This window comes from Hyla sarda, chromosome 8 (genome assembly GCF_029499605.1).
Source record: "Hyla sarda isolate aHylSar1 chromosome 8, aHylSar1.hap1, whole genome shotgun sequence".
NCBI lineage: Eukaryota > Metazoa > Chordata > Amphibia > Anura > Hylidae > Hyla > Hyla sarda.
Genome location: NC_079196.1, coordinates 208,679,170 through 208,692,722, shown reverse-complemented (window position 1 = coordinate 208,692,722; position 13,553 = coordinate 208,679,170). Strand labels below are relative to the sequence as shown.

The 13,553-nt window shown below is 46.0% G+C and overlaps 1 protein-coding gene across 1 annotated transcript in view; it reads left to right on the top strand.

The window, feature by feature from the left end:
• CACNG3 (calcium voltage-gated channel auxiliary subunit gamma 3) overlaps positions 1-11,012 on the top strand; it is a 127,818-nt gene extending 116,806 nt beyond the window's left edge. Inside the window, exons 3-4 of the mRNA XM_056537170.1 lie at positions 8,638-8,778; positions 9,245-11,012. Coding sequence (XP_056393145.1) covers positions 8,638-8,778; positions 9,245-9,762 — 659 coding nt within the window. The 3' untranslated portion in view covers positions 9,763-11,012. The remainder of the gene's footprint in view (positions 1-8,637; positions 8,779-9,244) is intronic.
• Positions 11,013-13,553: the final 2,541 nt, after the last annotated feature.

Genomic DNA, 13,553 nt, shown 5'->3' with positions numbered 1-13,553 from the left:
GCTTCTCTCTCTTTCCTTACAAGTCTTTGCTGAGGTCAAGTCGAGTCCTAGAGAGTCCAGAGTCATAGGATCCTCAAGTCCAGTCTACAGCCACAAGAGGCTACAAGTAACCACAGTCTCAGTATTGTCAGTCATCAGTCAAGTTAGGTCAGTCACAGTCACCATTTATCAAGTCAACGTGGCCTGCATTAAATTGACCCCATCTACTATAAGTCCCAGCAAGCCCTTAAGGCCTCTGAGTCACCAGTGACCTCCGTGGGCCCTGGCTGAACTGTATAGACTTTACCATCTGTCTACCCTCAGTAATGCTAACGTTGTCTGTAACTTGGCGTCGGAGTCATTATTGCCCCTGTGCCCATGATCCAGCAGTATACCTTCGGGTAGTATCGAGGATAAACCACGCCCTGGCGTCACAAATACAAGGGGTAAATGCCATCTGCCCCTAGGGTAATTCCATCTACCCTCATCACACCCTCTACCACAACTTTTGGCATCCTACGAACAGGATACGGGTGTGCGCTTTATGCGACAAGTCTTCCCCCAGTCTGAACTGTGTCCAGTATTGTCAGAAAATTGCATGCCGATGCAAATAAAGTTTGCACCAGAAAGTGTTTTACCTGAAGTGATTGTGAAATAGAGGGGGAGGTGAAGAAAAGACTGTTACCACCTACTGTGAACTGTGTGTATAGACAGGATTAGGCTGGACTCCCTCTGCGCTGACAACATGACCCAAGTAGTGGACCTGAGGTTTGAGCAAGTTACACTTTTTCTGGTTTGATCTTCAGCCCATGCTAGATCAGGACTTTGAAGACGTCTGACAGGTGGCTAAGGTGTTCTTGGTAGGACTTGGAATACACAATGACATTGTCCAGGTACAATAGTACACTTGGAAAATTTAGATGGCCTAGGCACCTTTCCATCAGACGCTGAAACGTAGCAGGGGCATTGCACAGACCAAACAGAATACTTTTAAACTCGAACAGTCCCATGTGTGTCACGAAGGCCGTCTTCTCCTGATCCTCCACGGCCATGGGCACTTGCCAATATCCACTGGTTAGGTCCAGGGTGGAGAAAGCAGCCGACCTGAGGGCGGTAAGTGACTCTTTGATCCTTGGCAATGGATAAGCGTCCTTGTGTGTGACATTGTTCAGTTTCCTGTAGTCGTCACAGAAGTGGATGGTTCCGTCCTTTTTCTTGACTAGGACAAGTGGCGGTGCCCAGGGGCTCTGACTTTCCTGGATTACGTCCGCCTCTTTCATGTTGGCCAGAATCTTCTTAACAGTCTGATACATGCTGGGTGCGACAAGATGGTGTCTTTCCTTGATAGGTGTCACCTGTGAGGATTCTGTGCTGGATCATTGAAGTCTGCCCGAAGTCTGTGGGGTGCGTGCTGAAAGCCTCATGGTACCTCTTGGCAACATTGATGATTCCATTGACTTGGTCCCTTGGGGTAGTGTCGTCTCCAACCTGGAGTTGCACTCACCAGGGCTCTGGATGGCTCACAATGTCTTTGAACTCTAGGAGGTACAACTGGGCTACAGGAGTGTATTTGGGCAAGACAGTAGCAGAGTAAGACAGGTTTACTAACCGCACCAGGACTATCCCGTTGGTGACAGTGACAAGGCTTCTCGCAGCTCGAACAAGAGGCGGATCTTCCAATTGCATAGGTTCCATCAGGGCCTGAAAGTCCCTATTCTTGACTCCGGGACGTGCAGGACACCAGATGACTGTCCCCGTGTTGGGTTGTAAGGTCACCGACCTGGTAACTTGAATTCGCACTCTGCAGATTTCCCCTTGCTTGTTGGCAAACTTCTGCTCCACCTGTAGAACTTTCAAGTGGTGCTGTACAGCCGGTGCCCTGAAGGGGACATTTGGGGAAGAGAGGCATGCAAGGCATCTAACACTTCAGTGAAACAATTCATCATAATGTTCATCCCCAATATAAACTCAGCAGACCCCCTATCTGTCATATTAGTTACAATCACTCCCTGCCCAGTAAGTACATGCTTTCCCAACTGAATGGTTGTCTCCCAGTATCCATGTCTGGGGACTGGTTGCCCATTACCTGCAACTACTCGGAAGCTAACATCATCAGGCTCACATAATAAACTAGTATCCCAATGCTGATAGAAAAACTTTTAGGTATAGTAGACACTTGTGACCCTGCATCTATCAATACCTCCAATGGTACACCTTCTACAATAACTTTTACATAGAGGCAGGAGGCGACATAAAGTGAGAGTCCTGACTTAGGCCGTTCGGTGATTGGACCAGATGACTGCGACCTCAGGGGAAATTGCGGGCAGCAGGGGCAGGTTTTCTGGGTAGGGCGGTTCACGGTCAGGGGGAGGGCCCGGGTGGCAAGCTCCTTCACAGCCTTAGTCAGTTGTTCAATGTCCTGTCTAACACTCTGTAAATCTGAGGCTGCAGTCACTGGCAAAGTAGATGATACTTGGGCGGGGGCTGGTGATGGTGGTGGTATAGGTCTGGCTACCACCCCTAGTGTCTCTGGAACGGGTGTAAGGGGTATACAAACTTCCTTTAACTCAGGCCCGGACTCAATCCCTTGGATAGCCAGTCTTTTAAAAGCGGGGAATGACATGTTGGGGTTTGGGACCGCTAACATTCTCAGCTGGGCTTTGTCCAACTTATTATGAGTAATATATTAGCAAGAACCCGAAGGGCATAAGGGGCCCTCTCAACTATTAATCACTAAACCTCTGGGCTGTAACCCCTATTGAAATACCCCTAAAATATAACTTTTATTATAAACTGTAATAACAATAAACCTAGCAAACGAAGTTAAAACTAAATCCAGTTGGGACAGTAAACTGTATACGTGTTGGGAGAAATACTCTCCAGTAGAAAATGAACAGGCACTGCAGATGCCAAAAGTCCCATTGGAAGTGGTTTAAAATATAAACACCATATTGCCAGCCTCTACTTGTTTCGCCATTACAACAGCGTTCTCAAGAGGCAAATAGTAACACTGGCAGAGGCATAATGATGGAGGGGCTAATTATAGACACCCCTATGACCTCATCAGCATAGGACCTCACCACCAATACAATCCATTGTAGCAACTGCCACCAATAGAAATGTAGCACACACAAACTCTTCCTAGGTCACTGAACGTGCCCCTCCCCCAATGATAAAAGTAAAAAACACATATCAGTGATAAGCGTCAGCGCCGCCGCCGATCTCAAATGAATGCGTCCATATTATTCTACCTGTCATCAATGTGCGCCACTCATGCCCGATATCACACACGGGAAACCACTACTCAGCCGCAACACCGCTGACGATGTGCGCATGCGTTGGGAATTCTCCTCAGCTGCTATTTAGGCAGTGGCGGTATATATATATATTTTTTTTTTTTTGTAGTGTGTTCAGTGACCTAGGAAGAGTTTGTGTGTGCTACATTTCTATTGGTGGCAGTTGCTACAATGGATTGTATTGGTGGTGAGGTCCTATGCTGATGAGGTCAGAGAGGTGTCTATAAATTGCCCCTCTGCCATTGCCACTATTTGCCTCTGGAGAACGCCGTTGTAAAGGCGAAACATGTAGAGGATGGCAATATAGTGTTTATATTTTAAACCACTTCCAATGGGACTTTTGGCATCTGCAGTGCCTGTTCATTTTCTACTGGAGAGTATTTCTCCCAACACGTACACAGTTTACTGTCCCAACTGGATTTAGTTTTAACTTCTTTTGCTGGGTATATTGTTATTACAGTATATAATAAAAGTTATATTTTAGGGGTATTTTTTCAAAAGGGGTGTTTTACCCTGGGCCACAGCCCAGGGGTTTAGTGATTAATACTTATTATGAGCCCCATCAATAAATCTGTCCATTAACACCTTGTTGCCCTGCTCTGGAGTTGAACCATCTAATGTTTGGACAGTCTCTAGGGCATTCTGTAGGGCTACAGCATACGCTCTCAAGGTCTCACCTGGCTTCTGTCGTCTTTCATACAGCCAGAGATGTACCTCTGATGGAGAATGTGACTCAAATACCTGGTACAGTCCTTCAAAGATCTGCTCTACAGTCACCTTCCCGGAGGCTGGCCAGATGCGGACTTCCTCTAGTGCTGGTCCCTGGAGTTGTCCTGTGAGCAATTGCACCTGTTGATTAGGAGGGAAAGAGTAAAAGACAAACAAACTCTGGATCCTCTCTTTAAAATCCCTCAAGGTGAAGGAATCTCCTTTGTAGGTAGGGAGGACAGGGTTCCCCATGAATACTGGTGCAGATGCTGGAACACCAGGACTGTTGATGCTGACTGCAGGCAGGGCTGGCAAGATCCTGGCTGCTGGGGCAGGTGATGACCTCGCTGCTGAAGATGAAGGGGCACTGCTGCTTGGTTGATCTGGAGAGCTGGGTTCTGACATCCCGTTGAATTCTGAGTGTGCTGTCGCTTTAAGGGAAATAAGGTGCGTTCTCCTTTAAGATGCTTACTGTAGTGCAGCAGTGGCTTTGACTTGACAGATGGGGGTACTGTAATGGGTGCTCCCCCTCTATTTTGCAGGCACCTGGTTGTAATCTGTCTTGTGACCAGATTTGCGGACACTAACGGGTTAATACTAGCACCGGAGACTGGATACTGGCAATCGTTGGTGTTTGCAAAGTCTGCGCTGCAGTGGGTGCTTGATAGATAACAGAAGAGACAAGCGCAGCAGCCAGAGCTTCTAATATGGCTGCGCCCAGGGAACTTCCTGTTTTTGTCCGGTCGGCAAAATCTTCCCCTGTGCAACACAAGGCGGCTCTTTGGTTCCTCCTTGCAGCACTGAAGAAGCGTCACCGCTGGGGACTGACGGGGTGGAGCTGCGACCGCTCACGCGCGTGGGAAACACCGGACCAAGTTAACCCTTTCAGGTACCGACAAAAAGGTGGAAGTTGTAGAACTGGCCAACCCCGCACATGGTGAAAGATGTCAGGAGCTTTTGGGGTTTGCCGGCTACTACCGTCCTTTCATTCCCCACTTCGCTCAAATTGCAGAACCCCTCACAGCTCTCTTACGGGGTACGGCGAAGGAGAACTACAATGGAAGACTACCTGTTGAATGGGCCAAAGAGCAAGAGATGGCGTTCCCAGCTGTCAAACGTCTGCTGACAGAACCACCCATCTTGGCCTATCCAGACTACAGTCAGCCATTACGACTGTATACCGATGCCACTTTTGAATGTCTGGGAGCAGTCCTGTCCCAAGTCCAGGAAGGGCAAGAACGAGTAATTGTCTATGCCAGCCGTAACCTGCGAGGAGCAGAGAAGAACGATGTAAATTACAGCTCATTCAAGTTGGAACTTCTCGCCCTGGTGTGGGCCGTGACCAAAAAGTTCAAAGACTATTTGTCTGTCACGCCATTTACTGTCTACACGGATAATAACCCGTTGGCCCACCTGAACACTGCCAAGTTGGGTGCGATTGAGCAGCGTTGGGCTTCAAGATTAGCCAATTACAGTTTCACCATCAAGTACAGAAGCGGCAAGTCGAATGTCAATGCCGACATACTGTCTAGGATGAGCCCTGGCGAAAAACCCCCTGTTGAAGACGTGTGGGAAGACGTGGAGATGCCCCCATTCGATCAACGGTTCGTGAATCAGAATGTTGTGACTGCCCTCGTGGACTGTGAACCCAGGTCCGATAAGGTTAAAGAAGACCTATACACCTGGAAGACTCTTCAGGATGAAAGTCGAGTCATGGGGGATCTGTTGGACTACCTTCTGGCGAACAAAAGGTACCAAGCCGTCTATGCTGGTGTGACTACGAACTGAAACATCTTTGGTGATAGAGGAAGCGACTGTTTGTGCACAAAAGGTCGCGCATGACCATGACAAGTTGTCTCCTACCCGGTCCGGGTACACTTATGCTCTCACCATGGTGGATCACTTCTCTAAATGGGTTGTCGTTGTACCCGTTAAAGACCTCACAGCCAAGACAGCGGCCCATATGTTCTACTCCAATTGGGTGCAAGCCCTTGGGTGTCGGGAATTTGTCCTAATGCACCGTGGAATGGCCTTCGAGGCCCAACTCTTCCAAGAGCTGTGTCAATTCCATGCCTGCAAGAAACTTCAGACTGCTGCTTACCACCCAAGGGGAACGGGCTCTGTGAGTGCATCAATCAAGTCTTTATCAACATATTGTGAGCAGCCTCTGTGTAAAGACAAGAAGAGTGGCCCCGACTGCTGCCCAAACTATTGGAGATCTATAATAACACAGTCCATTGTTCTATGGGATACACCCCTTTCTACTTGATGTGGGACAACATGGGCCGCTGCCTAAAGACCGAACATTTAGGCTTCAAACCCTGTTCAACAACTCTCCGCAAGTCTCCCTGGAGTGGGCCTCTGACCACGAGAGAAGAATCCAAGGGGCCAAAGAAATTGTCAGCAAGAAGATGGGCGAGGATCAGCAGAGACAACAGGAGGATTATAACTGTCATGCTTCTGCCAAACCACTTCAATTGGGCGATAAAGTCTGGCTGGGGAAGTTTCCGTGGACCCACAAGTTAGACTCTATCTGGGAGATAGAACCATACACGGTGACGGGCTCTGATGTATACGAAGTACAAAAGCTTGGGTATGAGCCGCAAGTAAATCACTAAAATCGAATCAAGTTGTGCCTGAAAGAAGATCTACCAGTGCTCCCAGCGTCACCTCCTCCAGCTGTCAGACCTGCGAGAGAGTACGTTCCAGACGAGGGAATCCACCCATCCATGGATTTCCCTATGTTTTCTCCAACCCAGCCTACGCTCTTCTGTGTCTCACCAGCACCGGGGCTGGTTCAACCTACTCTAGTCTCTACACCAGTCCCAGTCTTGTCACCATTGGCTCCAGTCTATACACTTGTCTCTAGAGAACCAATTCTGTCTCCAGCCTCTCCAGCATAGATGCCAGCGACTCTGGGCCCTACCAGTCCTGAATTAATACCAGCTCCTGAGTTCGCTGAGGATGAACCAGCTGTGGCCTCGGAAGTTCCAAGAGCTCCAGAAGACGCAAGAGTTCCTGATTTCCCCGAGGTGGTGTTGCATAGATCACAAAGGTTTACTCAAGGACAGCTTCCCACTAGATATGGGGAGTAAAAACAGTATCACACATAATCCAACTAATTTAGTCAGTCTATATAATGTATATATGAGTTAGTCAAAATGTCTAGTCAGTACTGTATCTAACTTGTCCATATTGTCGAAATGTTTAAATGTATCTAACATTTTTCCTGTCCCTGTGTACAGGGTGATTTCCTGGCCAGAGGGTTCCCCTGCAACTTAAGTAGAACACATAGAGTGACAGAAATGCTGTATATAGAGGTAACAATGGTGTGTTGTATAAAATATATATAAAGTTCTGGGGAGAAGTGTTTTAGTACTGAAGGGCCCCAGTAGCTAAGGTATTAGGTACATAGCCTCCGGCAGCCCAATCCGCAATTTATGTGTTTCAGTGTCTAGAGTGTAATGAATCCCATGTGTCTACCAATTTAATTCCCAAAGGAGCATGCATGGACTTTTCTAAAGTGCTACATGGACTCATCCCCTGTTGTTATTAACTATCCAGACCTGTGAAGAACATTTTATATCAATGTGCTCCAGGAACTGTCACTAGGCCTCAGTGGCCACTGTTAGTCATCCGCCCTCAAGGACTGGGTGCCAAAGACGACTGTTTTCAAGAGGGGGTGTTTGTGGTGGCCCAGTATGGGAGGTGTTACCCAATACCCTTGCTGCCCTGTGAGGAAGCATCCCTACAGTGTCCCCTGGGCCCCCTTGTATCTGTCCCCATGTAAATATGTTTCTAATGTATTATACCATGTAATGTGTTCAGAAAGAGTTGTAATTTAAAGACTGTTTTCCATGTGACTTGTCATGTGATTGTTACCCAGGAGGTACCAGTGACCAGGTGCTAGTCTCCCCCATATAAGCTCTGGGTGGAGCTTCTCTCTTTCCTTACAAGTCTTTGTCCGTTTTTTTTACCCGTACCCAAAACCGTAGCGTACCACGTTTTTATGTTCCGGTGAAAAACCGTATTAAACCGTATACAGTTTTTTTTTAACATGGGAGTCAATGGGAACCGTACAGAACTGTATGTGCGTACAGTTCCATCCGGTTTTCACTATACGGTTTTTGACTTTGCACAATTTTTTTCTTGGAATTTCAATCAAACAAGTGAAACTTTATTCAAAATGGAGTAAAAAGTTAAAAACGTATACGTTTTTTTTCTTTAAAAAAACAGATGCAACCGGACATCATTTTTTAAACCGTATACAGTTTTTAACCGTATAAGGGTTGAAATTTGTAGACACATTTTAATACAGTTTAGTCCGATTTTGAGGAATCCGTTTTTCATCAAAAACCTGATACGGGAACTGTATTGCAAAAACGTAGTGCATGCACCCTTATTTATATTGATTAACTCCACAGCATCAAATCCACAGTGGGTTAAGTAGGTATACTGATACCATAGGGAACAGAGGCCCCTTTACCTCTTAGGAACATATCAGCATTTTCCATGGCACATGGTGGCGTGGGGTGGGGGTTCTTCTATAGATTTAGCATTGGGGCCCAAGAGCTTACAATTCCACCCCTTTATTTTGCCATAGTTTCTGTTCTCTGCTCTGTATAAACACACAGCCCATCTCTGTTTCCTTTAGGGGCTGTACGAGCTTCCAGCATCTTTCCTATCCTCAGCGTGGGCCTTCTATTCTTCGGGGGTCTTTGTGTTGCCGCAAGTGAATTTTACAAAAACAAGCACAATGTCATTCTCAGCGCGGGGATCTTCTTTGTTTCCGCAGGTGAGTAGGCACTCCTGTATGGGGTTCTGGTGTGTTCCAATATTACAAAAATATACTTTTTTATTTAGATCAGAGGTCCCCTGTGGCCCTCCTGCTGCTGCAAAAGTACAACTCCCAGCATGCCTGGACAGCCAACGGCTGTCCGGACATGCTGGGAGTTGTAGCTTTGCAACAGCTGGAGGGTCACTGTTTGGAGACCACTTATTTAGATCATGCCTCTGAGACACGGCTACATTGGCAAAATCTCAAAATCAGCTGCCCACGTATTTGTGCTCAAATCGGCACCACCCCCATTGAATTCCCTGTCAGCAAGGGACCACATTTGGGTCATTGGATTGACTGTGGCCCATGTTGATCCCAACACAGATATGACCTTGCGATCTTGCCGGTGTATCCGTGTCTCGGTGGCCTAATGTGACTATTAAGGCCGACAACCGTTTCCCAATGCCCATCATTTCTCTTCCAGGTCTGAGTAACATTATTGGAATAATCGTCTACATTTCTGCCAACGCCGGAGACCCCGGCCAGAGCGACTCCAAGAAGAGCAACTATTCGTACGGTTGGTCCTTTTATTTCGGGGCCCTGTCGTTCATTATTGCTGAAATGGTGGGAGTCTTGGCCGTACACATGTTCATCGAAAAGCATCGGCAAATAAGAGCTAAATCCCATTCCGACCTTTTTAAGAAATCTGCCTTCACCCGGATACCAAGTTACCGGTATCGTTTCCGCAGGCGTTCCAGCTCCCGTTCTACAGAGCCTCGCTCTAGAGACCCTTCCCCCGTAGGCAAAAGTTTTAACCCCATTCCCACCAGCGACATCTCCCTCTATACCTTAACTGCCCGAGATCCTACCAAGATGACTGTGGGTTCCTTACTGAATTCCGAGAGGGAGCATAACTTTCTTCAAGTTCACAACTCCATCCCTAAAGACTACAAGGAGTCCCTACACAACAATCCTTCCAACAGGCGCACTACACCAGTCTGAAGCCTGTCTTATCGGGGGAGGGAAACGTGACCTATAAAATTATGGTGGCCACCGGAGAACTGTCACGGAGCTGTTTACTCGTTACATGTAATTTTGAATTTAAAAAAATAAACACAAAGCACACAACTGCGGTAGGCAAAAAACTCCACAACGCCCGTCATTTCCTGTTCTGGAATGTCATTTCCTGTAACGGAATGTTACAACAATGCCGGAGTTTGTTGGAGCGACCTGTCGGATGTTAGGACGACTGCCTATGTTATATAAATGTTTGTGTTTTAGGAAGATGTAGGAACATTTTATAAGAATCTCTAGGTATGTTTTTTTTTAAGGTTACACCTTAAACATCCACCAAGAAATGCACTCTTTCGAGGCCGAAGTTAAGGGCCATCGGTCATCGAGTCAACCCCCTTTCAACAAGAAAGCTCAATACTTGTGCATCGTTTATACCGTTTAAGGGGTATGGATGGAGATGTCCCGTCCCTCCCCCCAAAAAAAGTTAAAATTTTTTTTTATTTAGATTTTAAAGTTTTAAAATTGCTTACTTTTTTCTCGGAGAAGTAGAAACAGGACAATGAAAATATCCTCCTAATGATTGTATAGCCAAACTTTTTTGAGTTATAGCCAAGAGACGGTGGATTCCATCACACCAGGGAGTGTGTAGTGCCTGTCTAGAATATATTATACAAAAGAAATACACAACGAAGAATCTACTGTACGTTGCACACATTGTATGTGTTGAGAAATGTGATGCTAGATGATCTTCCCCTACGCGACGTTCTGGAGGGTTTTTAAAGTGCTGTTTTGACAAGTGTGGGGGTGGCGCTGATGGGTACACTATAGTCGAAGAGACACCGCGGGCCAATCGGAGAACATAAACTGTGCATCAACAAATTTCGTGATGGTTACCAGGCAGGATTCTTTATCTTTTTTTTTTTTTTTTTGGCGCGTGCAACAAAGTGAGATTGAGACTTTGTGGAGAACGGAACATGTCCCCTTGATATTATTAGTCCTAAGATGTGGCGGTACAGCTCAACCAATTTGATGCCTACGGGTGGTGAAGGACTTCATGGCCCAAACTGTGGCTTCCAGTGGAATGGTAGATAGACTTGGAATGTGTATGCATTTCCATGGAGATTACAAGGCAAAAATACTGAACGGCGATGAGTGGGAGAGATTCCTGTTTGGGCTCCAAGTCAACATTCCAATATTTTTTTGGTTATATAACTAATTATAATAAATAATAGCAAACATTTTTCTGTGATAATGCGACTGAATGTTCACTGGGGAAGCAGATGGTGGGCTCCATTTAGTGGTTTAAACCGGTGTTCTTCAAACTGTGGCCCCTCAGATGTTACAAAACTACAACTCCTAGCTTGTTGTAGTTTTGCAACATATGGAGGGACACAGTTTGGAGATCAGTGGATTAAAAGGGTTCTCTGGGACATATATCTTTACACAATGTTTGATCAGTGGATCTCCAACCTGTCCAGGGCAGGAGAGGTTTGCTATGGGGATTTGCTCCTACTTCGGACAGTTCCTGACATGGACAGAGGTGTCAGCAGAGAGCACTGTGGACAGACAGAAAATAAATTAAAAAAGAAAACAACAACAGCAGCTGATAAGTCCTCAAAGGATTAAGATTTTTAAATAGAAGTCATTTACAAATCTGTTTAACTTTCTGGTACCAGTTGATTTAACCCCTTAACGACGCAGGACGTATATTTACGTCCTGCGCCGGCTCCCGCGATATGAAGCGGGATCGCGCCGCGATCCCGCATCATATCGCGTCGGTCCCGGCGCTAATCAACGGCCGGGACCCGCGGCTAATACCACACATCGCCGATCGCGGCGATGTGCGGTATTAACCCTTTAGAAGCGGCGGTCAAAGCTGACCGCCGCTTCTAAAGTGAAAGTGAAAGTGACCCGGCTGCTCAGTCGGGCTGTTCGGGACCGCCGCGGTGAAATCGCGGCGTCCCGAACAGCTGATCGGACACCGGGAGGGCTCTTACCTGCCTCCCCGGTGTCCGATCGACGAATGACTGCTCCGTGCCTGAGATCCAGGCAGGAGCAGTCAAGCGCCGATAATGCTGATCACAGGCGTGTTAATGCACGCCAGTGATCAGCATTAGAGATCAGTGTGTGCAGTGTTATAGGTCCCTATGGGACCTATAACACTGCAAAAAAAATGTAAAAAAAAAGTGTTAATAAAGGTCATTTAACCCCTTCCCTAATAAAAGTTTGAATCACCCCCCTTTTCCCATAAAAAAAATAAAACAGTGTAAAAAAAATAAAAAATAAACATATGTGGTATCGCCGCGTGCGTAAATGTCCGAACTATAAAAATATATCATTAATTAAGCCGTATGGTCAATGACGTACGCGCAAAAAAATTCCAAAGTCCAAAAAAGCGTATTTTGGTCACTTTTTATATCATTAAAAAATGAATAAAAAGTGATCAAAAAGTCCGATCAAAACAAAAATCATACCGATAAAAACTTCAGATCACGGCGCAAAAAATGAGTCCTCATACCACCCCATACGTGGAAAAATAAAAAAGTTATAGGGGTCAGAAGATGACATTTTGAAACGTATAAATTTTCCTGCATGTAGTTATCATTTTTTCCAGAAGTGCGACAAAATCAAACCTATATAAGTAGGGTATCATTTTAACCGTATGGACCTACAGAATAATGATAAGGTGTAATTTTTACCGAAATATGCACTGCGTAGAAACGAAAGCCCCCAAAAGTTACAAAATGGCGTTTTTTTTTCGATTTTGTCGCACAATGATTTTTTTTTCCGTTTCGCTGTGCATTTTTGGGTAAAATGACTAATGTCACTGCAAAGTAGAATTGGCGACGCAAAAAATAAGCCATAATATGGATTTTTAGGTGGAAAATTGAAAGGGTTATGATTTTTAAAAGGTAAGGAGGAAAAAACGAAAGTGCAAAAACGGAAAAACCCTGAGTCCTTAAGGGGTTAAAAAAATAAAAATAAAATATTTTCCTTTAAAGGGGTTCCGCCCTACTTTAAAATGTATCCCCTATGAGCTGGTCGGGGTGTGACCTCTGGGGCCCTGTATCTCTCTTTCTCACTCTCTTGCTCCATGCATTCTCTATGGAATTGCCGGAGATACATGGGCAGTGTGCCGACATGCCGCTCCATGCACATGGAGAGACGAGGCCCGTACTGGAGATCACGGGGGATCCCAGAGGTTGGACCCCCACGATCAGACACTTATGCCCTATCCTGCCAATAGGGGGTAAGTTTTAAAGTAGTGGAGTACCCCTTTTGTTCCATGGTAAAACTCATGGTAAAACTGTGCAAAATATTGTCTAATTACGGACAGCGTGGATAAAGGCAGGGGAATTCCTGGCTGAATTTTCTCATTGTGCATAGGCACTAACTCAAGCCATTGTGACTAGGTAAATAATGAAGGGAAAGTGGCACCCACAGCAGTGCCAAGACAACTTCATTATGCTGACCAACAGAATTCTGGGGTTGTATCGATGGTTAATACTAACCATAGGCTTAATTAAAATATCAATGTCATTTTAAATAGATACTCCAGAAAACTGAACTTATCCCCTATCCACAGGATGTCCTGTACGAAGCCTGTCCTACTTACCTGTCCCTGGCGCAATCATGGCCACGCCTTTCTAGACGAGCGCAAATAATAGCCCCTCACCAAATCACTGGCTGAGACGGGACATTACTGTAGCCAGTGATTGGTTGAGTGGGCTGTCCAGCGGCATTGCTAGGGGGATGCGGATCACACCGGGTGACACCAC